Source organism: Pseudochaenichthys georgianus, chromosome 5 (assembly GCF_902827115.2).
Source record: "Pseudochaenichthys georgianus chromosome 5, fPseGeo1.2, whole genome shotgun sequence".
Classification (NCBI taxonomy): domain Eukaryota; kingdom Metazoa; phylum Chordata; class Actinopteri; order Perciformes; family Channichthyidae; genus Pseudochaenichthys; species Pseudochaenichthys georgianus.
This window is the reverse complement of record NC_047507.1, coordinates 24,768,082-24,792,934: the sequence shown is the minus strand read 5'-3', so window position 1 is coordinate 24,792,934 and position 24,853 is coordinate 24,768,082. Positions and strand designations below refer to the sequence as shown.

The following is a 24,853-nucleotide window of genomic DNA, read 5'->3' as shown; positions in this document are numbered from 1 at the left end:
TGTGAGTGAGGAAGCGCACATACTCCCTCACTAACATGTTGGTCTTAACTATTTGTTTGTTAAGAAAGGTAGTACATGTTTTTTTCTCAGTTGCCTTTATTTCAGTTAAAGTTATAAAAACAGTTTACATAGACAAACTAATAAAATGCGTCTAAATTCGTTTGTCAGTCTGTAAAATACACAAGCACCAAGTAATCACCATTTCCTTTGTTCAGACCTGGGTTGCGTTCCAATAGTCCATTTAGCTTAGGAACCTTCCTAACGGAGTGAAATTACCCGGAAGTACGTCACTGGCAGCCATGATAAGTGCCGTTCCAGGGCTGAAGTCGAATTGTCCATTTAGCTTAGGAACCTTCCTAAAGGAGTGAAATGACCCGGAAGTCCCTGAGTGGCAGCCATGATAAGTGCCGTTCGAATTCTCTAGAATGATGAGAATGATAGGAAAGGAGGTTTCAAACTTCCTTTATAACCTCCTTTAGCTTAGGAACCACTGGACCTCCCTAACCGACAGGAGAAGCGAAAATGCTGCCCCACAATGCCTTGCAGCCGCAGCATTTGCCGTCACTCAACAGTCGGCCGTTCACGGAAACAACCGATTATGACCGAGAAATGATATCATGAAAGTTACGGTGCTTATTAAGCATTTTAAAACATAGGTGGTAAGTTGCCAAAGTGCTTTGTTTTGAACGTTCATCAGTATTATACTCAAAAAGAGAAATATGAACGTTAGTTTTCACTGAAATTATCAAATAAAGTCAACATTTCAGTCTTTACTGAGCTGTGTGGGGTTTGTTCAACTTTTAAAAGATGTTTGAATGGTGATATACACAGTGATAGATGTTAAGGACTAACGTTTATAATAAATACATCTGTATTCATTTTAAGATCTTTAGTTCATACAATCATACGTATTGGGATCATTTGTATTAATGTGGACCGGAGGGAGAGGGTGACGAGCATAAGTTTCACTTTCCTTTTTTATTTCAATTCTAACTTTGGTCATGAAGAATATGTTTCTCTGTTGTCCACGTTCATAAAGCATAAAGCAGCAGCATCAGAGCACGGTGCAGAGTCTCTAAATGAGTTCACAGTAGTCCCTCGTTCTTATTGAACATCCATGTTGTAGTCCGCTGTATAGAAAACTGTGGTTTCCATAGTTTCCCCACAGCAGCAGACGCACACAATGACGTCCGCTGGCGCATCATAAACACGTCGGATAGTGAAAGTGCATTCGGATTCTCTAAAGTACCGCAGTCTCTTCTCCTAAGTCCTTTTGAATTCTCCTATCCACTATCCCTTAACCCCGTGACGTTTCACTCAGAGGTCAAGGAATAGACGATAGGGTTAGAACTTAGGAGCTGATTTTTAAACTATCCGACTGCAGCCCAATTCTCCAAATGAAAGGAAAAGAGGTTTCAAACTTCCTTTATAACCTCCTTTAGCTTAGGAACCACTGGACCTCCCTTACCGAAAGGAGAAGAGAAAATGCTGCCCCACAATGCATTGCAGCCGCAGCATTTGCCGTCACTCAACAGTCAGCCGTTCACGGAAACAAACGATTATGACGGAGAAATTATATCATGAAAGTTACGGTGCTTATTAAGCTTTTTAAAACGTATGTGGTAAGTTGCCAAAGTACTTTGTTTTGAACGTTCATCAGTATTATAATCAAAAAGAGAAATATGAACGTTAGTTTTTACTGAAATGATCAAATAAAGTCAACATCTCACAGTCTTTACTGAGCTGTGTGGAGTTTGTTCAACTTTTAAAAGATGTTTGAATGGTGATATACACAGTGATAGATGTTAAGGACTAACGTTTATAATAAATACATTTGTATTTATTTTTAAGATCTTTTCATAGTTCATACAATCATACGTATTGGGATCATTTGTATTAATGTGGACCGGAGGGAGAGGGTGACGAGTATAAGTTTCACTTTCATTTTTTATTTCAATTCCAACTTTGGTCATAAAGAATATGTTTCTCTGTTGTCCACGTTCATACATCATAAAGCAACAGCATCAGAGCACGGTGCAGAGTCTCTAGATGAGTTTACAGTAGTCCCTCGTTCTTATTAAACATCCATGTTGTAGTCCGCTGTATAGAAAACTGTGGTTTCCATAGTTTCCCCACAGCAGCAGACGCACATTCATGACATCCGCTGGCGCATCATAAACACGTTGGATAGTGAAAGTGCATTCGGATTCTCTAAAAGTACCGCAGTCTCTTCTCCTAAGTCCTTTTGAATTCTCCTATCCACTATCCCTTAACCCCGTGACGTTTCACTCAGAGGTCAAGCAATAGGAGATAGGGTTAGAATTTAGCAGCTGATTTTTGGATAATCGGAACGCAACCCTGGAGGCCATCTTGTCCCAGTGCTCAGGGGGAGCACGCCTCCAAAGTACTCCTTATATGTGCCGTATGAGTAGGCGGAGTCTTGGACGCGATTGGTCAGGAAATGTGTGATTTTACGAGTGTCAATTAGGTTAAAAACTATCCGTTTTAAGCAGACCTTGTTGTTCTTGAAGGTATAATATTTATGGCGATGCAATAAGGAATTTACTTAAGCCTTTAGGGTTTTATTAAAGGTAGACAACAGTGTTTAATTTTGTATTTAAGCCTTCACTCCGCTTTCAGAACCACGACCTGATTGGCCAGGTTGGAGTGGGAAGGCGGGCAGTCTCCTATAAATGTGGTTGGGAAGAGAGGGGAGGGGGATTCGTTTTTGTGTTTGTTCCTTGCTGGTGAATGCAGCACCAGGCAGGGATGCAGTTTGTGTTTCTGTGGAATAATGTGGAAGGCTAAGAATAAAACGCCTGTTTATTTTTTGCAAGAAAACCCTCTCTCCACGTATCGTTCTTTCACCTGCACCTCACATCGTAACAGTGTGTGTATGTGAAACTAAAATTTAAAATGTGCAAAACTTGCTTGCACGATCAAACAACATTAATCTGTCAGTAATTTTGCCCTCAGTAAAATACATATTTGCCTTTGCAGTTTTAGGGTACATCTGAAACTCACTCCCACAACCCATCAGAGACTGCACTGACCTCACCACCTTCAAAAAACGTACCTCTTCAATCTGGCTTTTAATGTGTGATTGTTTTTGTATTGCTTGATTTTAATTTGACTTTAACTATATATATTTGTTGTTCACTATCTCTGTAAACCGACTTTGAGCACCTGTACAAGCGCTAACAAAATAAATCTATTATTACTATTATGTAATTAAAAATGATACCTTCCTCGGTTTCAATAACTCATTCGAAAGGAGTCAAACATTATCATCATCTTAAGAATGTGTCATGGTTGGTTTTCAAGTTAAAATTAACATTCTTCCCTATGTTCTCGGAAATTAAAAATGAGATATCTTCACAGAAAGCTTCTGCAGGAATTCCCAATCAGAGTGAAATGTAACTTAATTCATAATAGTGTGCTTTCTGAGTTAACAGCTTCTGTGCAGCAATTTAGCTTGAAGCTCCGAACGAAAATATTCACCCAGTAAAACACAGACAGTTTAAGAGATTTTAATGTGATTTTTCATACAGTATATTGTATGCATATCCACCATAGCATTTCTCATACATATAACTCTCTTATATCCAGGGAAAGTAGAGCTGAGAGGATGATTAACAGTCAGTCTACCATAACATTACTTCTGCCGTACAGTGGTGGCACAGCTCAGCCGCCTCAGAGGCTCCCCTTGTACTCGGAGGGCATAATACTGTTCCAGCTGTCTTCAACCGAATTTTCCAACTGCAAAAAGTAATAACACTGAGAAACAAATATCTAAAAACAATAAGTGTGCTGAGGTTAAATACATTATTTACAGAAAAAAAGCAAATAAAACAGAGGTTAACAAATACAAAGTTGGAAAATAAGTCAGAGAAATCAGCCATATCCTAACCATTCAATACTCTGATTATACTTGATTTAAATCCACAATTCACAGCAGTTTAGAGGCAAAAAACTGTCCCCTGCTTCTTCATCGTAATCAATATGACTATGATATCCATCATTATCATCATAACCATCATCGTTGTCGTTAACATTGTCTCTATCTTTTTATCTTTGCATTGCAAGCTCCCTTTCTTATCCAAGGTAAGGGTGCTCACTTTGGAAGTTGTAGTCCGGACACACTTTTTGCACCAGCTTGTAGTCGATGCTGAGGAAAGAGATGAAGATGCAGATGACCTTGAAGGGTTTGGCACAGAGCCAGGCGGCATGGGACTGGGTGTGCTCCGTGAAGCAGGTCTGAGAGGGGTCATACAGGCAGGGTTTCGGCTTCTTGGATCTGTTGGTCTTCTCGTACTCCACCCGACAGTTAAAGGTCTTTATCTCTTTGTGGTTGACGGTGGACTGCTGGGTCTGCTGGATCTGGACCTCCTGCTGAGTGTGAGGGTGTAGCTGATGGTGCTGCTGCTGGTGGTGGAGGACCTCAAACTCCACAACTTTGGTGGGTGGCACAATGCTGACCGACACGTTCCCAAGGCTGGACGAGTTGTGGCGGAAGTAAACAGTGAACGTGCCGTTGATGTGGTCCACGATCTTCCCTGTCACCAACAAGCTGAACTTCATGGTCTTGACGTTGAAGTAGAAGTCTCCCCAGCCGAAGATCTTCTTGGTCTTCATGTTTGTCTTTAGCGAGGGCTTGCGCTTAGAGCGGTATCCTGTCTGGTCCAGCAGCAGGGACTGATTCCGGGCCGGGTCGTAAGGGTTATAGAAACTGTAGGTGGGCGGCTTGGTTTTCATAGGTGTCTGGTCGATGGAGGTGGAGAAGATACGTGTTTGGTATGGAGGCTTCACCACTCCTCCTGACGGTCCGCCTCCTCCTATGCCATAGGGAAGAGACTTCATCACAGACCCCACTGGGCGCAGGTCTGAGAACTCCACCTGCTTCTCCAACCCTTGGACCTGAAGAAAAAAAGACACAGAAAAGAGAAGAAAAATGTAACTTTAGTTACAGTGGGCTAAAGGCTGTTATATTTTCACTTTCACATATTCTCCAGGACAGAAAGCAGAAGTTGTGCAAGGATAAAACGTGTTACTGGTTATAGATTGAAATTGATATTTTGCTAATTTCAAAACTGATAGCAATGTTGCTGACTATACAGTAGCCTTAAAAGACTTAGTACTGGGATTGATTAAGAGATGAAGAGGCAGAATTATTTAAATTCAATCTTGAAACCGTCTGGACAAAATCTATTAAACATAAAAAAAATCCGTTATGTCCAATTTCATTTTACACACATTATCATAATCCTAAGTGTTGTTTAGGTCACTATCAGAGAGATATGTTTTACCTCACATGAATTTTATTTCCACAAGCACCCAAGTTGTTGGATGTGGCTGTGTTTCATCTCTCGAATTCAAGAAAACAAAACCATCTATTTTTGTTAACACACTTTAATTTTGTTGTCAGTGTTGCTCCGGAGAGAAAAACAACTCTGCATGTAAGGTAATGGATGTGAGCCTTTGTTAGTTGAGACATCTTTCTGCCTTTAATCCACAGCCTAGGTGGTTATTCACTGCGCTGATTGACTGGAAATGTTCCCCTGCTCTCTTTCATTTCTCATCAATCACATCACTGCCATGTTCACATCCATATGCATGTATGTCCACAGTCTAAAACACACACAACTCAGCACACAAACACATTTGCACACATGCAAACTTCAAGCTGGAAGCTGTCATGAAGTGACAGCGAGAAGAATTACAGCTATTCGGAGGTTACATGTGCTTCCCCTGAGGACGCATTTGGATAGAGTTTTTAAAACTGTTCTGGTGGATAAAAAAAACAAAGAAATAAATGAAAACAGCATTTCAAAAGAAGTACAGGATGAGATCTTTGTGTCTACTCATGCAAGGACAGTTTCCGTCTCCCTTCATTTCTATCCAGGGCAGTGGAACCGACAGGGTGGTGCCAAATCGTTCCTCATCCTTCATCAATCACTGAACCTAATAATAACTCTATATTGCTATCCGCGGAGGCAAAGTGCAACGCTCAATACGGTTCCTAATGTATTCAGTCATTCAATTAATGTATCTACGTCTTTTGGCCATTCATTAACATGCCCGCAGATCTGATTTCTAAGTAGATTGATTGAGGGGGAAATAACTGAAAGATTATTGACCACTGGAGGAATTAATTACCAAAATAGGACAGGTGTTGATAAATGACCAGTGACTAAGAGGCTGAGGTTTTTAACAGACCTCACTTCCCTTTGGCTAGGATGCCTTTGCAGGGGTCTCACGATTTTAAGCCGGTGAATTTGGGATGAGAGCCGACTTTGGTGTTGACAGGCAGGGATAAGCAACTGTTGATGGCAGAAAAACACAAGATAACGTACACTGTCAGCAGTGCTGTCAGCGAGCTCCATGTTTTGCCATCTGTCAGGCTAACACTCGGCTGGTGCAGTTATCATAATGTATCATGCTGATGGCGAATAGAGCCCGAACTAGCACCATCATCATAATCCTTAGCCATCTTCAGCGGCTACATCCCACCAGGAACCTCAACCTAACCTTCAGGGTCAGCCGTATGAAGGGGGCTGAGGTCGGAGCGGGTATTTGTGAGTGGGGAAAAGCATCCATACACAGTCAGCAACTTTAACAAACATCGATCGAGTGGGAAAAGATGTGTATGGAGAGAGGGCTTCTTCTTCTGTTGCGTGAAAGTAATAAAATGCCAACAGAAACCAATGAATGGATGGACTTCCTATTAGCATAAATATTAAATATTTTTTGTGCTGGACAGTAAATCTATTTAAAGGGTGAGGATTTGTTAGAAGAAATATCAGATATTTTCTCTTGACGTGAAATCCATAAATTATAGACTTTTTTCAAAACAGCGGATGTTTGCTATAAGGTCACATCAGGCTGCCACAACCAGCGAAAGATTGACGGTTTGAGAAATACATCTTCACGCTTCCACTATTCTGTTAGGCTACGATGAGTGAAAAGGGACTTTTAGAGCAATGGTCTTTGTCTAATTGTTAATGAGGTTCGTAATCAGGAATTGGTCATGTTTGACACTCTGCTAATGTTATTTTAATGCAATCATTGTTTAAGGATTTACTTTGGCTTTGACTATAGTACAGCAGCTCATGGTTTATGCCTTTGAACATGGGTCACTCGCTCTTGCAGGTGAGTACATTTAGAAATTAAGCTGGGATAAACTAAATAATCCTCTGTAGGTCGTCTGTGAGCTGTATTAAAGTGCAGGTAAAGTGGTGTTTTGAGTGAATGATACAATCAGCAACAAAAAAGACAAGGTTAACATGATGATGTTCAATAGGATAATATATTGCAAGGATCTTTTTCATGAACCAAGGTTTATAATGGCTCTACTTAAAAGGGATCACAAATGTATTCAAATCTAAAATGATCCACTTATATGTACAAGATTGTACTGCAATAAATCCAATAATTGAGAGATTTCACTCATAACTACAAAAGTGGGCTCTATGAATGTTTGAACCAATTTTCATGACAACTCAATATCTGGAGATATATTTCAGTATGGACTGACCGGATTACATTCCCTCGAGCTATGGTACTTGCATATAATCTTAATCTGAACATGATGAGATAAAGGTTTTGCTCCCTAAATAATCTGCACAACACCACATATTTCTCTATTATCACATTAAACACAAAGCAACAGCGCTGAGTCTTGCTGAAATACCTCCTTTTATAAATGAAAAACCATATCAGGATGGTGTAACTTTGAACTCAATAAGCACAATAGAAATACATTAAAAGTAGTAAAGTTGTAAAAGTTTAGAGGAAACTTGACTTGGGTGAAACTTTTTGTTTCCGCTTGTGGTTATTTTGGGCTCCCAACCTGCAATGTCCCCAGATAGTGAAGCTCTACATGTGTTAACACCACATTAGTGTTTCCTCCATTTATGTCTGAGATTCTTGTTGGCTCGGATGCTGGGGGGCGGACTGTAGCAGAAGATGATATAAGTATTGTGGTGGACTTATACATATGTATGAAACAGGCAACTCAATAACAGCACAATCATAGAAATAACAATCAGATTACAGAGTTCAGGAGATAGAGGGAGATAGTGAAGAAAATGTTATTAGTGGAGAAGTGAGATGAGGAGAAGGGAGAGTAGGAAGATCTTGTACATTTTCTAGGAATGGCGCACATTAATCATCTTTAACTTCATTTGGAGGAGCATATGAGTAAAAAAGCATCTTTAGTTGCTGCTTAGGTGGGAGGCTTATCACATACCTGGAAGTATGCAGGAATGAAATGTAGAGATTGTTCAGTTATGAGTGTGGCTTAGACCGAGTGACAGAACAAGAAGACGCACATACTGGCAGATAGAGAAGGGTTTATAAAGAGGAAGTGAAAGACTGTGCCGTGAAGGGCACTAACTTATTAAATAAGAGAAGGTCAGACGAGCTCTAGAATTGACTGCTGAAACCTGATATATGACATGCCGCCACAATTAAGATCTCTTTTTCATCATTAAGGGACGCTTTGGATCAATGGCAGCACCCCTGCTCTCCCTTTCTTTCACACTCTCGCTGTCTATCGGGTATCTGATCCTCAGTCAGCAGCACGCTCTCTCACCTTTATCCACAACTTCTACAATTCCTGGATGGCGAGAGTATTCAGAGCAAAAGGAGCTCATCGGCTCCCCCAGCCCACATCCTCTCCCTCTCCTGCCTCCCATCCTTCCCCCCTGAGGACTGATGAGAAAATGAGAGCTACTTGTCTCACAGCTCTCTCCCAGGCCTGTTTCTTTGTTTAATTGGAGTTTTATTGGCGACAATCAATTAATGTCTATCTGTGCTCCAGGCTGCATTGATCTGCTGTCACAGCGAAGAGTCAAATGTACAGTTACACTCCCACCACACTACAAACCACAGGCTCTGATGCCAGCTACTGAGAGTTGTTTTACTCTCTTCTACTTTACTGTTTGTTGTGATTACAATCAAAAATAGCTTTTGCTTTTTCTTCTCATTTTCCGGTTTAGCTCATTGTTCGTCTAGGAGAGGCCACACACTATTTCTAAGCAGTTTGAGGGGACACATTCATAAAGAGAAGTTGAATGCAAATCAGATTTCACTTTGAAGTAACTGTTTACTTTAAATGCACCTAAATGCCATACATCTCTTCAAGGTGCTGGTGAAAAGTGCAACATCTGGAGGTTTTACAAAAAACTCATCTTTCTGTAGCTCTAAACGTCAAAGATTTGTTTTGGATGGGGTCTGAGGTCGGCGCTGGTCTTACTTTCGAGACTTTTGAGGGATCAGTGTCGCATTTACTGCAGTAATCGTCCTGGAATATTATCATTTAATGCAACTTTACTCTACAGTTTTTACTCCTCTGTTTTTATCTGACAACATCAGTTACCAATTACTTCTCAGCTTCACATTATTAAAAATATATATAATCAACTACTGAAGAAGGATGTGTTATTATAGTCACACTCCCAAACATATTCAAGTGAGAAACAATTTAATATACGTATTCTAGTTATATAATAAATAGGGCTGTAAACATTTTTTATCGCCACTAATTATTTTAACTCGATTAACGCATGTGCATTTTTTTTCCTCGGCCGCCCCGTAGTTTCACAGCGCATCGAGTTTAAAGGTCACATGTCATGGCCATTTCCACTGATCATAATTCCATTGTTGAGGTCTACTAGAATAGATTTATACTGTGCAATTTTCCAAACTCACATTGGTTTCGCATACAGCATCTCTGTAAAGTATGTGTATTCAGCAGTATTCACTTTCTCCACTAAACGGCTCGCTGCAGCTCTTGCCCCCCCGTGAGTGTGCTCCGATTGGTCGGGACCAGTCGGGACGTTGTGAATCGCGCTAAGCTCCGTGGAGGTGGGATTTCCTTGTTTAGCGATACACAGCGAAACACAGCCAAACTCACCCTGAGCACACACAAAGTCACAGCCGAAGTAAAAACAATAAGTGTGGCTTGATATTGACTAAGAAAATGGTTGATAAACGCTGTGAGAATGGGTCTGCAGAGAGAATTTTTCCGCGATCCCAACTGTCTGTTATCAGCCTGCAGCTGTGAGCCAGGGAGGAGGGATCAGCAGAGCTGCTTGCACTGAGTGTGTGAGGAAGTCCGTGCATTTGGACCAATCAGCGGGGGCTTAACGTAACGGCTCCGCGGACGTAACGTAACGGCTCCACGGATTGGTCCATTTCGTTCCGGGGACGACATGACATCATGATGTCCCCGGAAGAATCAAATGGACAGTGACGTATCTCCAACGAGTACCAACGGAGGTATTTTCTGTTTTAGAGTTTTACTCCCTACATGGTGTACTTTGAGGGTTTTGACTCTGCAGACCATTTACATGCATAAAAACCTTCATAACACACAAGGGGACGGGTACTAACCGGAAAAGCATAACATGTCACCTTTAAAATACCATCTATAATCCAAGCACACTGCTGATGCCGACAGCCCCTGCAGCAAACCACACTTGAAAGTGTGCGGAGGAGACACCTGGAGTGGACATGTCTACGAGCAGCAAACTTTCAACAAAGATCGCTAAATGGGTGGCGACAGCTTTCAGGCCAATTAACATTGTGGAGGACGAGGGGCTGCTTGATATAATTCGGGTCGCATCCAACGACTGCCCTTATGAGCCACCACTGTGTCGAAAATACACAACTTGTATGAAGTCCAAAAAGCGAAAGTAGAGGAGGATTTAAGAAAGACTCACCGGAGACTATTGGACTTCACTCAGTAAGGACAGTTACCTCGGGGTCACAGCGCATTATTTTGACCCACAGTGGGAACTTCAGTCTTATGCTTTGACAGTTATGAAAACAGAGGAGCAGCATTTCGCCGACAACTGCGCCGACACACACACACACCCACACACACCCACACCCACACCCACCCACACACACACACACACACACACACACACACACACACACACACACACACACACACACACACACACACACACACACACACACACACACACACACACACACACACACACACACACACACACACACACACACACACACACACACACACACACACACACACACACACACACACACAACAATAATATCGTGTGTGCCCCTCCTAGTGTTAGCAGAAAGTATTACAAATAATGATTACAACAAAATGCAAAAAATAAATACAATTTTTAAGATCATGTTTAATCATCTGATTCGTCTGTACATTGCTGTTTTAGTCGGTGTTCTTTTAATTAGTGTCTACAGTGTGCGCCTATTGAGCTGTTTAGAGCCATGTGGGACAAAACCCGATCATGCTCCTCCTGGTGACTGTAAAAACTACACTGCGCATGCTCAGAGTATTGTCCTATTTAATGTGTGTGGCAAACAAATAATGACCATAGGGTCACTGAGATGCCATCCCCACCATATGTCATCTCACATAATTCAAAGCTGATTGGCTGTAAGTACGTGTGCCGCGAAAAGTGGGATTTTAGAAAATAGCTCAAAATAAGATCTGTGGGAAACGTACCTGTTAGATAAATGCACGTTTTGTTCAGCCGGATAATATCCACACATCTACTTTTATAATTTTCGAACCATAAATCTATCGATTAGATTTATGATAGACTTTTGAAACTACAAGAAGATAAGGAGGACTTTTACAAAAAAGTAAGAGATTTTTGTCCAGAAGGATAGCATGGACTTCATCTTCAAGTCAAGGTAAGACCGCAATTTTATTGAAAATGGGATCTTACTAAGAGAGAACAATTCAATATTTAAATGATAACATTACATTTTTTGGGTATCCTTTTGTTGAACTGTCTGTTTAAAATTAATTGAAGCATCAGACAAAAAAAGCTTTTGAAAATAATATTATATTTTGATTTAGGTCAAAATATAATATTTGTAAACCTGAAGAGTCAGTGCCAGTGCCTCGCCAGCCATGAACCTCTCTGCAGAAGCTTATATATAGACATCTAAGTGTTTTGTGCCCCACCACTTTTGTACATATAAAAATGCCACTGTATGAGAGAGGTTCCAGGTTTAATTGAGGCGAATATTTGTAATGTTCAGTTGTTGTGTTTAATATTCATGAGAATATTGAGAAAGAGAGAAAAGAGGGATGAGAGGAGAGAGAGATATTTGCGAGTTGCATAAGAACTAAGATAGCAGGGTTTCCCACACATAGACTTTACTTACGTAAAGTCAAGTAGCCTACCCCTCAAAAGGTCCGGTTTATTTCATTTTAAGGATGCGCACAAAGCAACATCTCCAGGTGCTCCTTTGAGAAACAGGGCAAAAAAGTTATGTGCACCCCTGGTTATTGTAGTAGCTGACTGAACAGGCCTAAACATGTGTTTGGTCGTGTGTGTGAGGCTGTGTGTGGTCGTGTCTGTGAGGCTATTCTCTCCTATCCCTACAGACCCCTCAGCCTAATAGTTTTTGGTCACTGTTTTGACTGGTTGCTCAATTAATCAAGGTGATTCATGACTATTAACTATTATTACATGGCTTAGTTGAATACTCGATTCTGATTGGTCAATTCAGAACACGTGACACGTTGTTAATCCAGTAGTACAGACCGCTGTCAAGGACTTATTGACCGTTGTTAAGGACTCTCACATCTGCATATATATATAAACACTAGATGGCTCAAGGGGGAGTCACCAGCGTAGCTTCACCGGCGCCCATCTTGCCACAGTCAACAACTACTGCTACAGCTGTTGTAAGGTGAGTGATCTGCACAAAAATACTCTTAACTCGTTGAAATCTTGACTGACTTTTTCATACAAACGGTTTGGTTTATTATAAACGTTATTAGCATGGCTATGATACAGGAGACAACAAGACATGTTGAAAAAAAAGTTCATGATTATAAGTATAAGTATGCAGTATCATAACTACATCTGTTATGTTTATAACAAACCAAACTGTTTGAACATTGGTTGAAAATTGAGCAATCTACGGTTATTTCAATAGTGCACGATAGACATAATGTTATGAATGAGCGAGCTGCCTGTGGCAAGATGGCCACCATGTGGCAACGTCGGTCGCCATTGGCCAGCAGCGCGGGTGAGTCATCCGTGTTTATATATATCTATGCACATCTGCTCAAAGAAGTTTGGTCGATTTAACTGTATACAGTTTTGGCTGAAATGCAGTTTACTTTTCGAACTGACAAGACAAGAGCGACAAGAAAACAGCGGAGAAGTAACTGTTAAGCTCCTCGTAAAGAGACACAAAACTTGAACCCGCTATGCAAGAACACTGGGATGGAGACTTAGGTGAAGTGTCAAAAAGACTGGATTTAATAAGTCCACAAAAAACTAGGCAAACTCTGAACAGAGTGGGGAGAAAGTGGAGCAGGGCTGAGACGGAGGTTGGGCTGGACGTGGCAGGCAGGACGGAATGGAATGTGGAGTTTCTGGAACAGGCAAAAAACAGAACAGAATTAGCATACGAAAAAATCCAACAGGAAGAGTCTACAAAAGAACTAGAAAATCTAGTCAGCCGGAACTGGAGTTTACCACTGTGAGTATACGAAGAACTGGCAAAGTCTGATGATCGAACCGGAGTTTTAAGCAGCAGCAGGTGAGTGGTGGTAATTAGTGATGATGAGAAACAGGAGCGGAGGTGAGTTGGCGGAAAACGGAAAGTAGGTCAACCACGCCCAGCCAGGAAGACAGACAAACAGATAGACAAACAAACAGAAAAAAGGAGAAGGAGATACCGCAATTCCTCACAGTAACGGGCAGAAACCCTCCTTTTTACGCAGCGGTCCAGACATAGACATCGAACATATTCAGTTACCAGTTACTTTGGCATTAGGGCAGGGATATCTAAATACTTTCCAAGGTTTGACATAATAAATTGTGCTAATTTTAAAGCAAGCAACGATGTTTTCAAATCTGTAATCAACAAGCTCCGCCTTTCTGCCGTTGCTACGTATTTCAAACGGTAACAACGGACTATTTTTCTTAGCGGATGCATGTCAATTTAAATCAATACAACTATTTTTTAAATCAATAAAAACATTTTCTAAATCCATAAAAGCATTTAATTTAATATTGGGACAGGGTTCCAGCGGGCTCTTAAAAAGTCTTACATTTGATAATCTGAATTTAAGGCCTTAAAAAGGTCTTAAATATGACCAAAAAAAGAAGAAAGGTCTTAAATATGATTTAGAAGGTCTTAAAAATGATCGTATTTGAAAGGTACTTCTTGCGATAGCGTCTAAATGTGTTTTGGGGGAAATGTCCGGGCTGCAAAGTAACCAGTACGGTAATAGCCTTTCAGTTCCCCCCAACAATTTGTATTGAAATAAATTAACATGGAACCAGTAATCACTAACTTTGTTTCCCCTGGCCCCTTATCAGAGAACACCCAGCTAGTAACCTAGCTACCAAGCTTCAGCTAGCGGTATCTTCGAATCTACTTACAAATAAATATGGGGAAGTGTAAGTTCAACCGTATTTGGTTGGAAAACATCGAATTTAGTGCTTGGTTGAAACCAGTGAAGGGGAACGTGTTTGAAGCCCGCTGCACCTTTTGCAAAAATAAATTAGCGTTTGCTTTGCTAATGTAGCGTTAGCTATTGCAGCGTTAGCTAGTGCAGCAGCTCCCGCAACAACACCGGGGGATCTCTATGGGCTCAGAACAGTCTTACGGCCCGTCCACACTACAGCTTCAAAACAAGCTTGGAGCTGGAGTCTGAAGCTCGACCAACAACCAATCACATGAATCTCCCGCCCCCGACACACAAGCAGCGGTTTGATTGGCTAGAGCTTGTACTGGCATATGATTTGATTGGCTGACACTTCCACCGAAAGCTTCAGAAGCTTCAAAAGTTGAACATTGCTCAACTTTTGCAGCCTAAAACGCCAGGAAAGCTCCGCTCTGCTTCCCACAATGCAGTTCGGCGAAAAGTGACGTCACCCCATTCAAAGTGAATGGGCAGACGCGTTGGAAACCGTTTTTGAAGCTGTCGAAGCTGTAGTGTGGACGGGCCGTTATAATACACACATGCTCACAGAAGGATTCACACTTGTATTTCCGGATCCACACTTGTGTTTGTCAATGCACACACAAATGTTTTCCGTTTCATACATGTAAATAAAATCCAAATACAGAAAAAAAGTTTTACATATGTATTTTTGATCCTCACATATTTGTTTTCCGTTTAAAACCTCTGAACCTGCAAACACAAACCGCTTTCTGTGCACGGATCGCTGTGCATTCGTGTGTGGGTTTTTTGAGACTCCCCTGATGGTCACCCGATTTGTACTTTTTCTATCTATTGCCAATCAGATGTCTCCTCCATTCTAAGCCAATCACATGAGGGTATGATTTCTTGCGTTCACGACGTAGCACTTCTTATGCGCATTTTGCACTGTCCGGAGATGACAGGTCCATGGAGCCTGCAGGCGCTAATCTCAGGACCGAAGGACTGTAGTATAGTCGTCTTTATTTTCACGGTATTATTATTATTATTCAAAGTTAAATAAGGAAGTGTGTTGTATGCAGTGGCGAACCGTCAGGGCCTTCAAGGTATTCAGAGAATACCCTGGAACACTCAGATAAAACAAAAACAAAAATCGTTTTAATTATATAAATAAAATGTAATAAAATGTATATAAAATGAATAAATGAGAATCGTATCTGTGTTTTTGATCTGTAATATTACAGTGTTACGTTGATTTGTTTGTCCTTCTCGGACCATGCTCTACGCATTTCAGTGGTTTTGTGTTAGGAAAGAAAGTAACCAATCAGATCTTGTTCTGGGTCTCTGGGTAGAATATCCTTCAACCAAGGTATTCTACAACCTTGATCGAATGCCCTGGCCGTTGCACTGAATGAGAGCGTACGTTTGGACTGACAGTTCGATCAAGCAATCATATATTGATTTGTAGCCAATGGGCGTATTCTTTCAGAGTTCCCCTCGGTTCCAGGGTAATCTAGAAGGCCCGCTAGTTAACTGGCTCGAGACAGAGGATCTAGAACGAATGCGACGAAGCAATTCATGCCGTTTTATTGTTTTTAACGTTGAAATGACAAGTGCAACAGGTGAAGATGAAGTTGTTGCGGAATTGTTGTGAGTACCCTTTTCAAGACGACAATTCAGTGAAAAGACGGACATTATAATGCCGGGGGGGGGGGGGTGTGTGTGTCTACAGAAGGTCCAGTTGTGATAGACACGGTTCACCACTGGTTGTATGAGATGGCAGAGATATTTCAGCTCCGATTATTAAATCAAAGAGGCTTAATGTTTTCGATTATATTATTTCACTATAGCTATGTGGACGGTGTCAAGGTCCAATGTTGACAAAATTAATCAATAGCGGGTGTAACTAAAATACAAGATGTCTTTACTTTATTTATATATATATTATTAATAATAATAATATGAAATATTTTATTTCCTTGCATTACCTGTTCGGAAAAAAATCATACCCTCGTTGAGGAGACATCTGATTGGCTATAGATAGAAAAAACTACAAGTACGAATCTGGTGACCGTCAGGGGAGTCTCAAAAAACCCACACACGAATGCACAGCGATCCATGCACAGAAAGCGGTTTGTGTTTGCAGGTTCAGAGGTTTAAACCTGTTAAATAAACCCCAAGGTCCCCACCGGCGGGGACCCTGTTTTTTTTTTCTCACGACACTGTGTCTCAGGGGATCTTAATAATATTTAAGAACCTATTAATGTGTTATACCAGATTAACGGAAATAATCTCAGCTAATTGACGATACAAACCATTTTTACCAAAACAAAACACAAGTCTCATAAGAAGCATCTAAATGACCCCTTAGCGAAAAATGCTAACGGACATTGGCACAGAACTCAAGATAAAAGTACCCTTATTACTTATCGTAGCTGCACGTACAAGCTATCCGATTAAAGTTGAGGGTCCACAGATTATTTAGGTATATAGTATCATGAGTGATCCGGACTCGCGACAGGGGAAGCAAACACAGACATCACAACACGTACCTTTACGGAGCTTCTAGGGAGATCGTCTCACCATAGCTGTCAATCTGATCAAAAGACATGTTCAATGGCATTAAAACGAGAAAAAACCCGGCTGAATCGGTTAATCCATATGTTTTTAACGTCTCTGTATTAATAAATTATTTCATTTATAATCCATAATTCCATTTGTATGTAAAAATCGGAGAGCAAAAGTTAGTTGCTAATGGTAGCCACCAGAGTGGCTGCTGCTTCCAGTCTAGGCTATGCGGCAGTCTAACACACACACATTACCAAATAAGGACTATGTGGGAGTTCCCCCCGATTCCATTGGCTCTGACGGTCAGAAAGAGATGTCACATGTCAAAATCCAGCAATGGGGGCCAGAGATATGACATCAGGACAGCAGAAAGCCTGCACATCTTCCGGCGCAGACTGAAAACTCATCTCTTTCGACTCTACTTCGAGCGATAGAATTACTAACAAAGAACTGCTAACAGAGCACTTATATACTAATAAAGGACTGGCTTATCTATAGCCAGTTGAGTAGCACTTGAAATGTTTGGCTCTATGAAACCTGATGTACTTATATGATTCTGTTTTCTTCAAGGTTGTATCTTCCTGGTCGAATGTACTTATTGTAAGTCGCTTTGGATAAAAGCGTCAGCTAAATGCAATGTAATGTAATGTAATATGAAAAATCCACCCAAATGGCCCCAGAAGAGGGTTTTTTTGTTGCTAAATCTGTCTAAAAAGGTCAAATATCACTTGTTTTGCATCAATCTTGATACAGGGTACTTATTATATGTTGTACTTTGGATTACTAAAGCTTTTAGTCTACTAACCCATCATCCAAGGTTAGTTTTCACTATAAGTACAAAATATCTTTTGGACGGACACTATAATTTACAGTTTTTTACCATGTTCAATCTGAATTTTCTTTAAAATAAAAAACATCTATATTGAATCTGACTTTTCTACATCCAACTCACAGGTTTATCATTACTTTGAGAAAAAAGATTATTAATTTAACCCTTTTAGAAGGGAAGATATGGTCATTTGTTCTGGGAATGTCATTTTTGAGCCTGAAACCTGAAAAACAGCCTTCATCCTGTTTTTATTTAGTTTTAGTCGACTAAAAGTCTGAGCATTTTAGTCTTATTTTAGTCGACTAAAACAGTAACTATTTTAGTCAAGATTTAGTCGACTAAAAGTCTGAGCATTTTAGTCATATTTTAGTCAAAGAAAACTAATTATTTTAGTCTACTTTTTGTCAATGAAAACTGTTGAGTCTTTTTTAGTCATCAGATTATATAGAACATTTCAGTCTAGCCAAAACCAATAATTTGTCATTTTAGTATATAAATAAATAAGATTATATCTTGTCCTTATTGGATGAAAAACACAGGTTGAATGATTAAGAATGCAGCTTTGCAGAGAGTATCAGGTCAGGTTTGTGGTGTTTTTACCAGCTGTGTTATGGCCACATTGCTTCCCTTCTGATGAAACAATGCATTCACTTTTTATCTCCGCCTCATTGTAGCGAAAATGGGCCCAAATATCACATTGTTTCTTTCTCCCAAGCAGTGGTGGCTTTAGACTTTTTCGTTGTCAGTCATTTTGACGGACAGGATTGTAACATTTCCGTCATAATCCATGATTACCCGTTGAGTGCACAATTTATCACTCACTCGCGCTGACCCGAGTCTGACCCGAGTCAGACCCGAGTCTTCCTGACAGTTCACAGTGTGCCGCTGCCCGGTGTAATTCAAATGTACCGCCGCGCGCACAGACACACAGCTGCTGCCCAGCCGCAGCACCGGAAATGGAACTGCTGGGAGAAAAACTGACTATCAGAAATGTAACGTTATCTTTGATAATATTTCGTCTCCTCATTTTTCGTCAACGAAAGTAAAGAGAGATTTTGGCATAGTTTTTATTTAGTAAACTACATTTTCGTCTCGTTACTTTTCGATACGATATTGCATGATGATTTCGTTGCAGTTATTGTTTACTGCCGTCGGTGCCGTTTCGTCATCGTCTCGTTTTCGTCATGGAAAAAAAGGTCGTTGACGAACATATTTCGTCATAGTTTTAGTCAACGAAATTAACACTACTCTGACGTCACTGTTGAGCCGTTAGTGCCCGACACCGCCTACTTTAGGCTTCTCGGCAACTCTGCAGAATCCTATGGGTGACGTCACGGAGCCTACGTCCATTTATATATACAGTCTATGGTAATGATACACGCTGCGGCCAGGCAGGAAACATGTGACTTATTAGTAACTTTAGACACTGTAACAATTTTTTTTTGTTTTTTTTATTTTAAACGAGATTTTATTTTAGATTATACATTTTACTGATGCCAACTATATAATATTTACCTTGTTCATTAAAAAAAAAAAATATATATATTTTTAATTTAATTTTTAATGACAATCAAACATGTGGGAAGAGGGGGGGCGGCGCCCCTATGGGCCGGCCGCCACTGGCTCGGAGTGTTCAAAAACGGCTTCAGTAGCAAAAAGCCTTTGTGGCATTTGTTTAGGCTTAAAAAAAAAAAACCTAGTCAGTTGCTGTTCTCGCTTTTATAGTGGCTCAAAATCTGCCATCCATGTAGAAAATATCAATTCTATACTCAATATGTTATGATCCACTAAAGTAAGGCACAACACAAGATGAATAAGTCCCTGTTTCGTTATCTTCACTGCCATCTTGACTGTAAGAGAGCACAGTGGGACAATAGAGAGAGATTCAACTCTTCTTTAGGGAAGGGAGAAGGAGACCTACCTGACTTTACTTTTCTAATTGTACCAAATGTTCTCAAATGTAAATGTACTACTAGTGTAGCAAATAAAGTAGTAGTAGAGAAGTGGTAGTTACCAAACAGATTTGATGCCTCTGGTCTGTAATAGCCCAAACAGGATTTTCAGGTCGATCAGATTTTTGACATTAGAAAATGAGGATGCGTATTGTTATAGCTAATGTATGTCGATTAACTTAAACAAATAGTACTGAATAGTTGATAAATGTAGCTGATATTGCAGTGTCAACGTTGAGACCCATAAGCAGACTTGGATATCTAAAAGCCTTTGTTTGGCGACAGGTGATACAAACAGAATCAAACAAAACAATTAGTCAAATTATAAAACACATATGGAGTGCCGGGTTTTGGGGCTAAGATAACTTTTTGTATCTCCAACAGGCGTACTGTAAACATGTGTTTGATTGTGAGTGTGTGTGTGTGTGTGTGTGTGTGTGTGTGTGTGTGTGTGTGAGCATGAATGTACATTTCTTTATTGTGTGTTTGGGCTCACTTTTGGTTTGAGAGTAAAACCTCCAGCGTGCAGCGGGGGCTAGAGACAAAGCTACTTGCATTGAAAGGGGCCAGACCAGTTGATTGGTTTTGGCATTTTACAGTTGTTGTACTGTAGCATCATACAGTATTGAAGCGGCCTACAGTATAGGGTTGACCCATACTGTAAATCTTATCCTGGGGATTACATATCCCATCTGCCCTGCAACACCCTGAAATGTCATAGCATGCGGCTGAACAGAAGAATGTCTTCCCCCTCACAACTGAACAAGATGTCTCTGGACAGAGCTGTCAAGAGACACATTAGATATGATATGACAATTTGAGTCTATGTCTGTTTTGCATTTCATAATTTGACAAAGGGCTCCATGCTGCTATTATAATATAACCAATTTGTGAAGCAAATAAAAAAGATAAGGTATACTTCAACTTATTAGGTGATGTTAATGTGGTGCTGTGGCTAAGACATGTCCAATTTTCCTAGTAGTGATTCCACTCTGTATAAAAAAATAAACTTTTATTCCTTCTTGCAAAAATATATTGAGAACCGAAAATGACATTTAATTACAAAAAGCTAAATAAAGCCAGGAGGAAAAAAGATAAACCAGTGGGGGGCAAATGGAGAGAGAGAGAGAGAGAAGAAAAATAAAAGGCACTAAAAGCGATTTCGCAGTCCAGTGGTGTCACTGGATTATCATGAAAATGAAAGCTACTGACTCAGGGAGTATCAGGGAGCAAGGAAATGGAGCCGAGACAGATAACACAGTAAGGGAGAAGAAGAAAACGAATATGAGAACGAGTGTAGAGAAAGCAGAGAGGACTCTAAGACAATGTGAGGGGAAAGTGCACAAAAAGAAATAAAAGGTAAAAAGACAATATATATACGAGACACAGTGAGATTATCAGTGCAATAAGACAAACATGAGAATCACTTCACACCATAGAGAATAATCAGAGGTTTCTGAGAAGTAATATCTTTAATATTGTTTCGAGAGGACCAGCTCAGCTCTGGAATTATTTTTAGTTAAAGAAGGAATGGAGTCTTTTTCCTGTGTATCTGTCAAAATGTAAACAGTATTCTGGATGATCATGAGCAAAAGTTTCATATAAAATAAACCGGACTTTCCGTATAGGCCAACATCTAGTCGAATACACGGATAAAGCTTTATTAAAGTAAGATCAAGCATCAACGGGGAAGGAAGAAAGGAAGATAGTACTCCCTGCCATTTGACATCTACATACAGTAAGAGGATTTATGGAGGTATTGTGTGCTAGCTTAAGTGTTATATGCTGTCAATACTGCAAAATATTGCAGATTCCAGGAAGATTGGACTGAGAGGGAAATACAGAAATCCCCGGTCGTGGCGTGCAAGGAGACACATGCAGAAAAAAATCTAAACGTGATGCAATACAAACCTCGAAGGCATTTTTTCATTTCTGTTGCATAGTTATGTCCATTTATATGGTTCCATAAATCTATATGTTTTACTGTATTTGTCTTAACGACATGTCAAATCCTATATCAACACTTGAAGGATTTCTCTTGGTTAGTTAGGCAATTATTGCACAATTTCAAACAAACTTTATTTATCTATACTATTACAAAGATAATTGTTACCCTTGCTATAAGTCAATTAGTAGACCATAATATTCTGCAATGGACTGATCATGCAAGAAGACAGTCATATAATTAAAGCTGCATTTCTACATTTTTAAGTATAATATATTATCTGCTTTGAAAATAAAAATAACATTACTGTCCTGTAAACAAAAAGCTACAGTCAGCAGCCGTTTAGCTTAGCTAAGCACAGTTAAAGTGATGAAGGAAAGGGGAATCTACGATGACTAAGCTAGTTGTTTCTAGTCTTCATGCCTGGTTAAGATAACTCGACTGAAGCCATATAAGAAATGATGATTATATGACAGATATGAAGTGGTTTTGATCTTCTTATCTTTAGTTACTAGCGATATAAAAGCAAATAAGCTCAAAAAGTCCAACTATTCCTTAAAACAGTTTCCTCTTTACTTAATGCATTACACAGTTGAAATGTACAACATTAATGATGGCTCTGCATGCATGATACCAAGTGGGATGCAGCTATAATTAATGTTATTGAATACATCTGGGCTTTTCTTAGTATTGCATGTCAAAAGTTCTTCAACAAAAAAGGTCTATTACTATTTAAGATAAACACTTTTCAATCTAAACTGCTGCCAACTTTCACACTCAGCTGTAATGTTATCCTGTGCACATTAGGAGAGTGAATCACTAATTTAAAAGAAACATCCACAGCTAAAAACTGGAGGTATGACACAAGAAAACCCTCTATAGCATGAAGAAATAAAGTAAGGTTATATAATAACAAAGATTAACTACCCCTAACACACAATCCCTTTTGTAAAACAAGGTTGCATTAGAGAGCTAACCCTCGAGACTGTACACTCACCCAGTGTATGAATCACTGCTAAAGAACGCATTGGGCACTGCTGCCAGCATTGTGAGTGGGAGTTTTCATTCATGTATGTTATTACACAATGCTGCCGCAGCACAATCAGTGTTAACATGAATGCCAAATGTAACAGCAAAAAAAAATGTGGACTGCGACAAATATCAAATAAACGAAAACAATTAATTCAAACAGCCCTTAAAGGAGATCAGTCAGGCTTTCCTGTATTTATATATTTCAGGTTGATATGAACCAATATGAGGGATAATGAGAGCAGCTTAACAGCAGCTGTCAGCTGGTTTGCCTTCCTCAGGGCATTCGGTGATGCCTGTGGCAAGGTAGGCTGTTAATCTAACAAACTGTGGTAAAGGCCTTATCGGATTATACAATGGGCTACACACAGGTAACATGATGCAATAAGAACTGGAGTAGAGCCACCTCACTGGGGCGAAATCAGTTAAAAAACAATACAGGCAACAACATACACATACCCTAAAAAATAATAAAACAATACATTTTTAAACCTAGCAAAAGCCCTAATAGGAAATGTCAATGAAGATGAAACTAAAAAATCATTTCTTTGTGTGATTCCTGGAAGTAGAGTTTGCAGTGCTATTTCTAAAAGGATACTAAAAAATACCAATACAACTCCAAGGCACTCCTCTTTTCAAGCAATTAAAATGAATTTTGTATATTAATGTTGGACCTAAAAACAAGTCAGACGTGTCTTTGCAGCAAGCCTTGGAGGCATTTTAATAGTTTAAAAAGAGAGCGTCTCTGAGTTTTCTTGGTATTTCTTCGTCTGATACAGTATATTATTCTGAGAGTAAGCTTGGGCAGGTGTTCTGTACGTTATTAAAGGGATGTTAGGGTTCCTAACATGTTGAGTGTGTATATCCTGGCATTTGAAAGTAAGACGCAGTATGGAAATGCTATGAAACAGGAAATAAGTAAAGATGACATATGGGAAGTCAATTGAGTTCATAATGATCAACAAGTATTACTGCAGAATATTAATGTTTTATCAGTAATAGAATGGACATAAAATATACATTGTTTCACACACACATGTAAATAATATGTACACATCACTAAATATGTATATATGTTCGTTTTAATTAATTTCTTATTTTATATTATTTACCTTTTTTTATCTTTCATTTTATCCTTAATTTTATTAATCTGTGTGAATCTGTGCTGTCCTGTTTTTCAATCTTACCCTGTTGCTGTTAAACTACTGAATTTCCCCACGGGGATTAATAAAGGTCCATCTTATCTTATCTTACTAATGGCAAAACTATAGGAAAAACTGGAATATGAATCTTTTAAAACAAAAAAAATGATTAAAATAGAAATTAAAATTAAAAAAGTGACTTTATGTTTTTCAATTGAAGTCTTGCAACTTAACTTTGGTATTTCACTATTTACCCTCATCACTTTTTTTAAATCACTGACAAACAGGGCCAGGAAAAGCGGGCTCACATTTCATGTTTTCTCTAACATCTCTCTTTACCGTTTGCCAAAAGGTAGACGAGACATGGAGTGAATACCAACCGCACGCAGTATGCTTTATCTATAAAGTCATTAGAAGATTTTTGCTCTCAGGAGCCTGACTTCAGTGACCATAGATCACGGCATGCAGGAGTCCTCCCTTGTTCCTCCTATCTTCCTGATCACATCAGATCAGCATGCCGGAGTGTTTTCTCTGCACTGGCTGGGTGGGCAGACTTCCCACATGTCTCCAGTGATGCCACGGCACCTGATCAATCACCCAAAGCAACTCTTTGGGGACCCGTCGGAGAGGAAGGGAGGGACGGAGGAGCGGAGAGGCATCGCTGGATGAGGCGGTCTCGTTTGCATGCGGGATGGCAGGCAATGCATCAAAAGATGACAGCCATCCCATTCTTCCTTAAATAAGAGTGGTGAGACTCTTACCGGCTGTGCCTTAACTTTAATCATTCATCTAAATAACTGTTGCAGAAGTCTGCTTCCAGAGGGGGGCCGCAGCCAGGCAGGCTGCTATGGACGTGGGGAACATGAAAACTGACGTGGCGCAACTGGATTTCTCATTTGTAAACGTGTAAACATATATTTGACTTAGATTGCAAAAGCACAAAAGCGCTTGTCCTCATCACCCACAACC

General features: G+C 39.9%; 1 protein-coding gene across 3 annotated transcripts in view; it reads right to left on the bottom strand.

Moving 5' to 3' along the window:
- Positions 1–3,546: 3,546 nt before the first annotated feature.
- Positions 3,547–24,853, bottom strand: part of LOC117447092 (neurexophilin-4) — a 47,120-nt gene continuing 25,813 nt past the window's right edge. The window contains exons 2-3 of one of the 3 annotated variants that reach the window (XM_034083696.1): positions 4,119–4,917; positions 3,547–3,759 (exon numbers count right to left, since the gene is read on the bottom strand). In XM_034083696.1, coding sequence (XP_033939587.1) covers positions 3,743–3,759; positions 4,119–4,917 — 816 coding nt within the window. In that variant the 3' untranslated portion in view covers positions 3,547–3,742. Of the gene's footprint in view, positions 4,918–16,971; positions 17,059–24,853 lie in introns of those variants that run through there. The other 2 variants (XM_034083697.2, XM_034083695.1) reach the window with 2 other exon arrangements.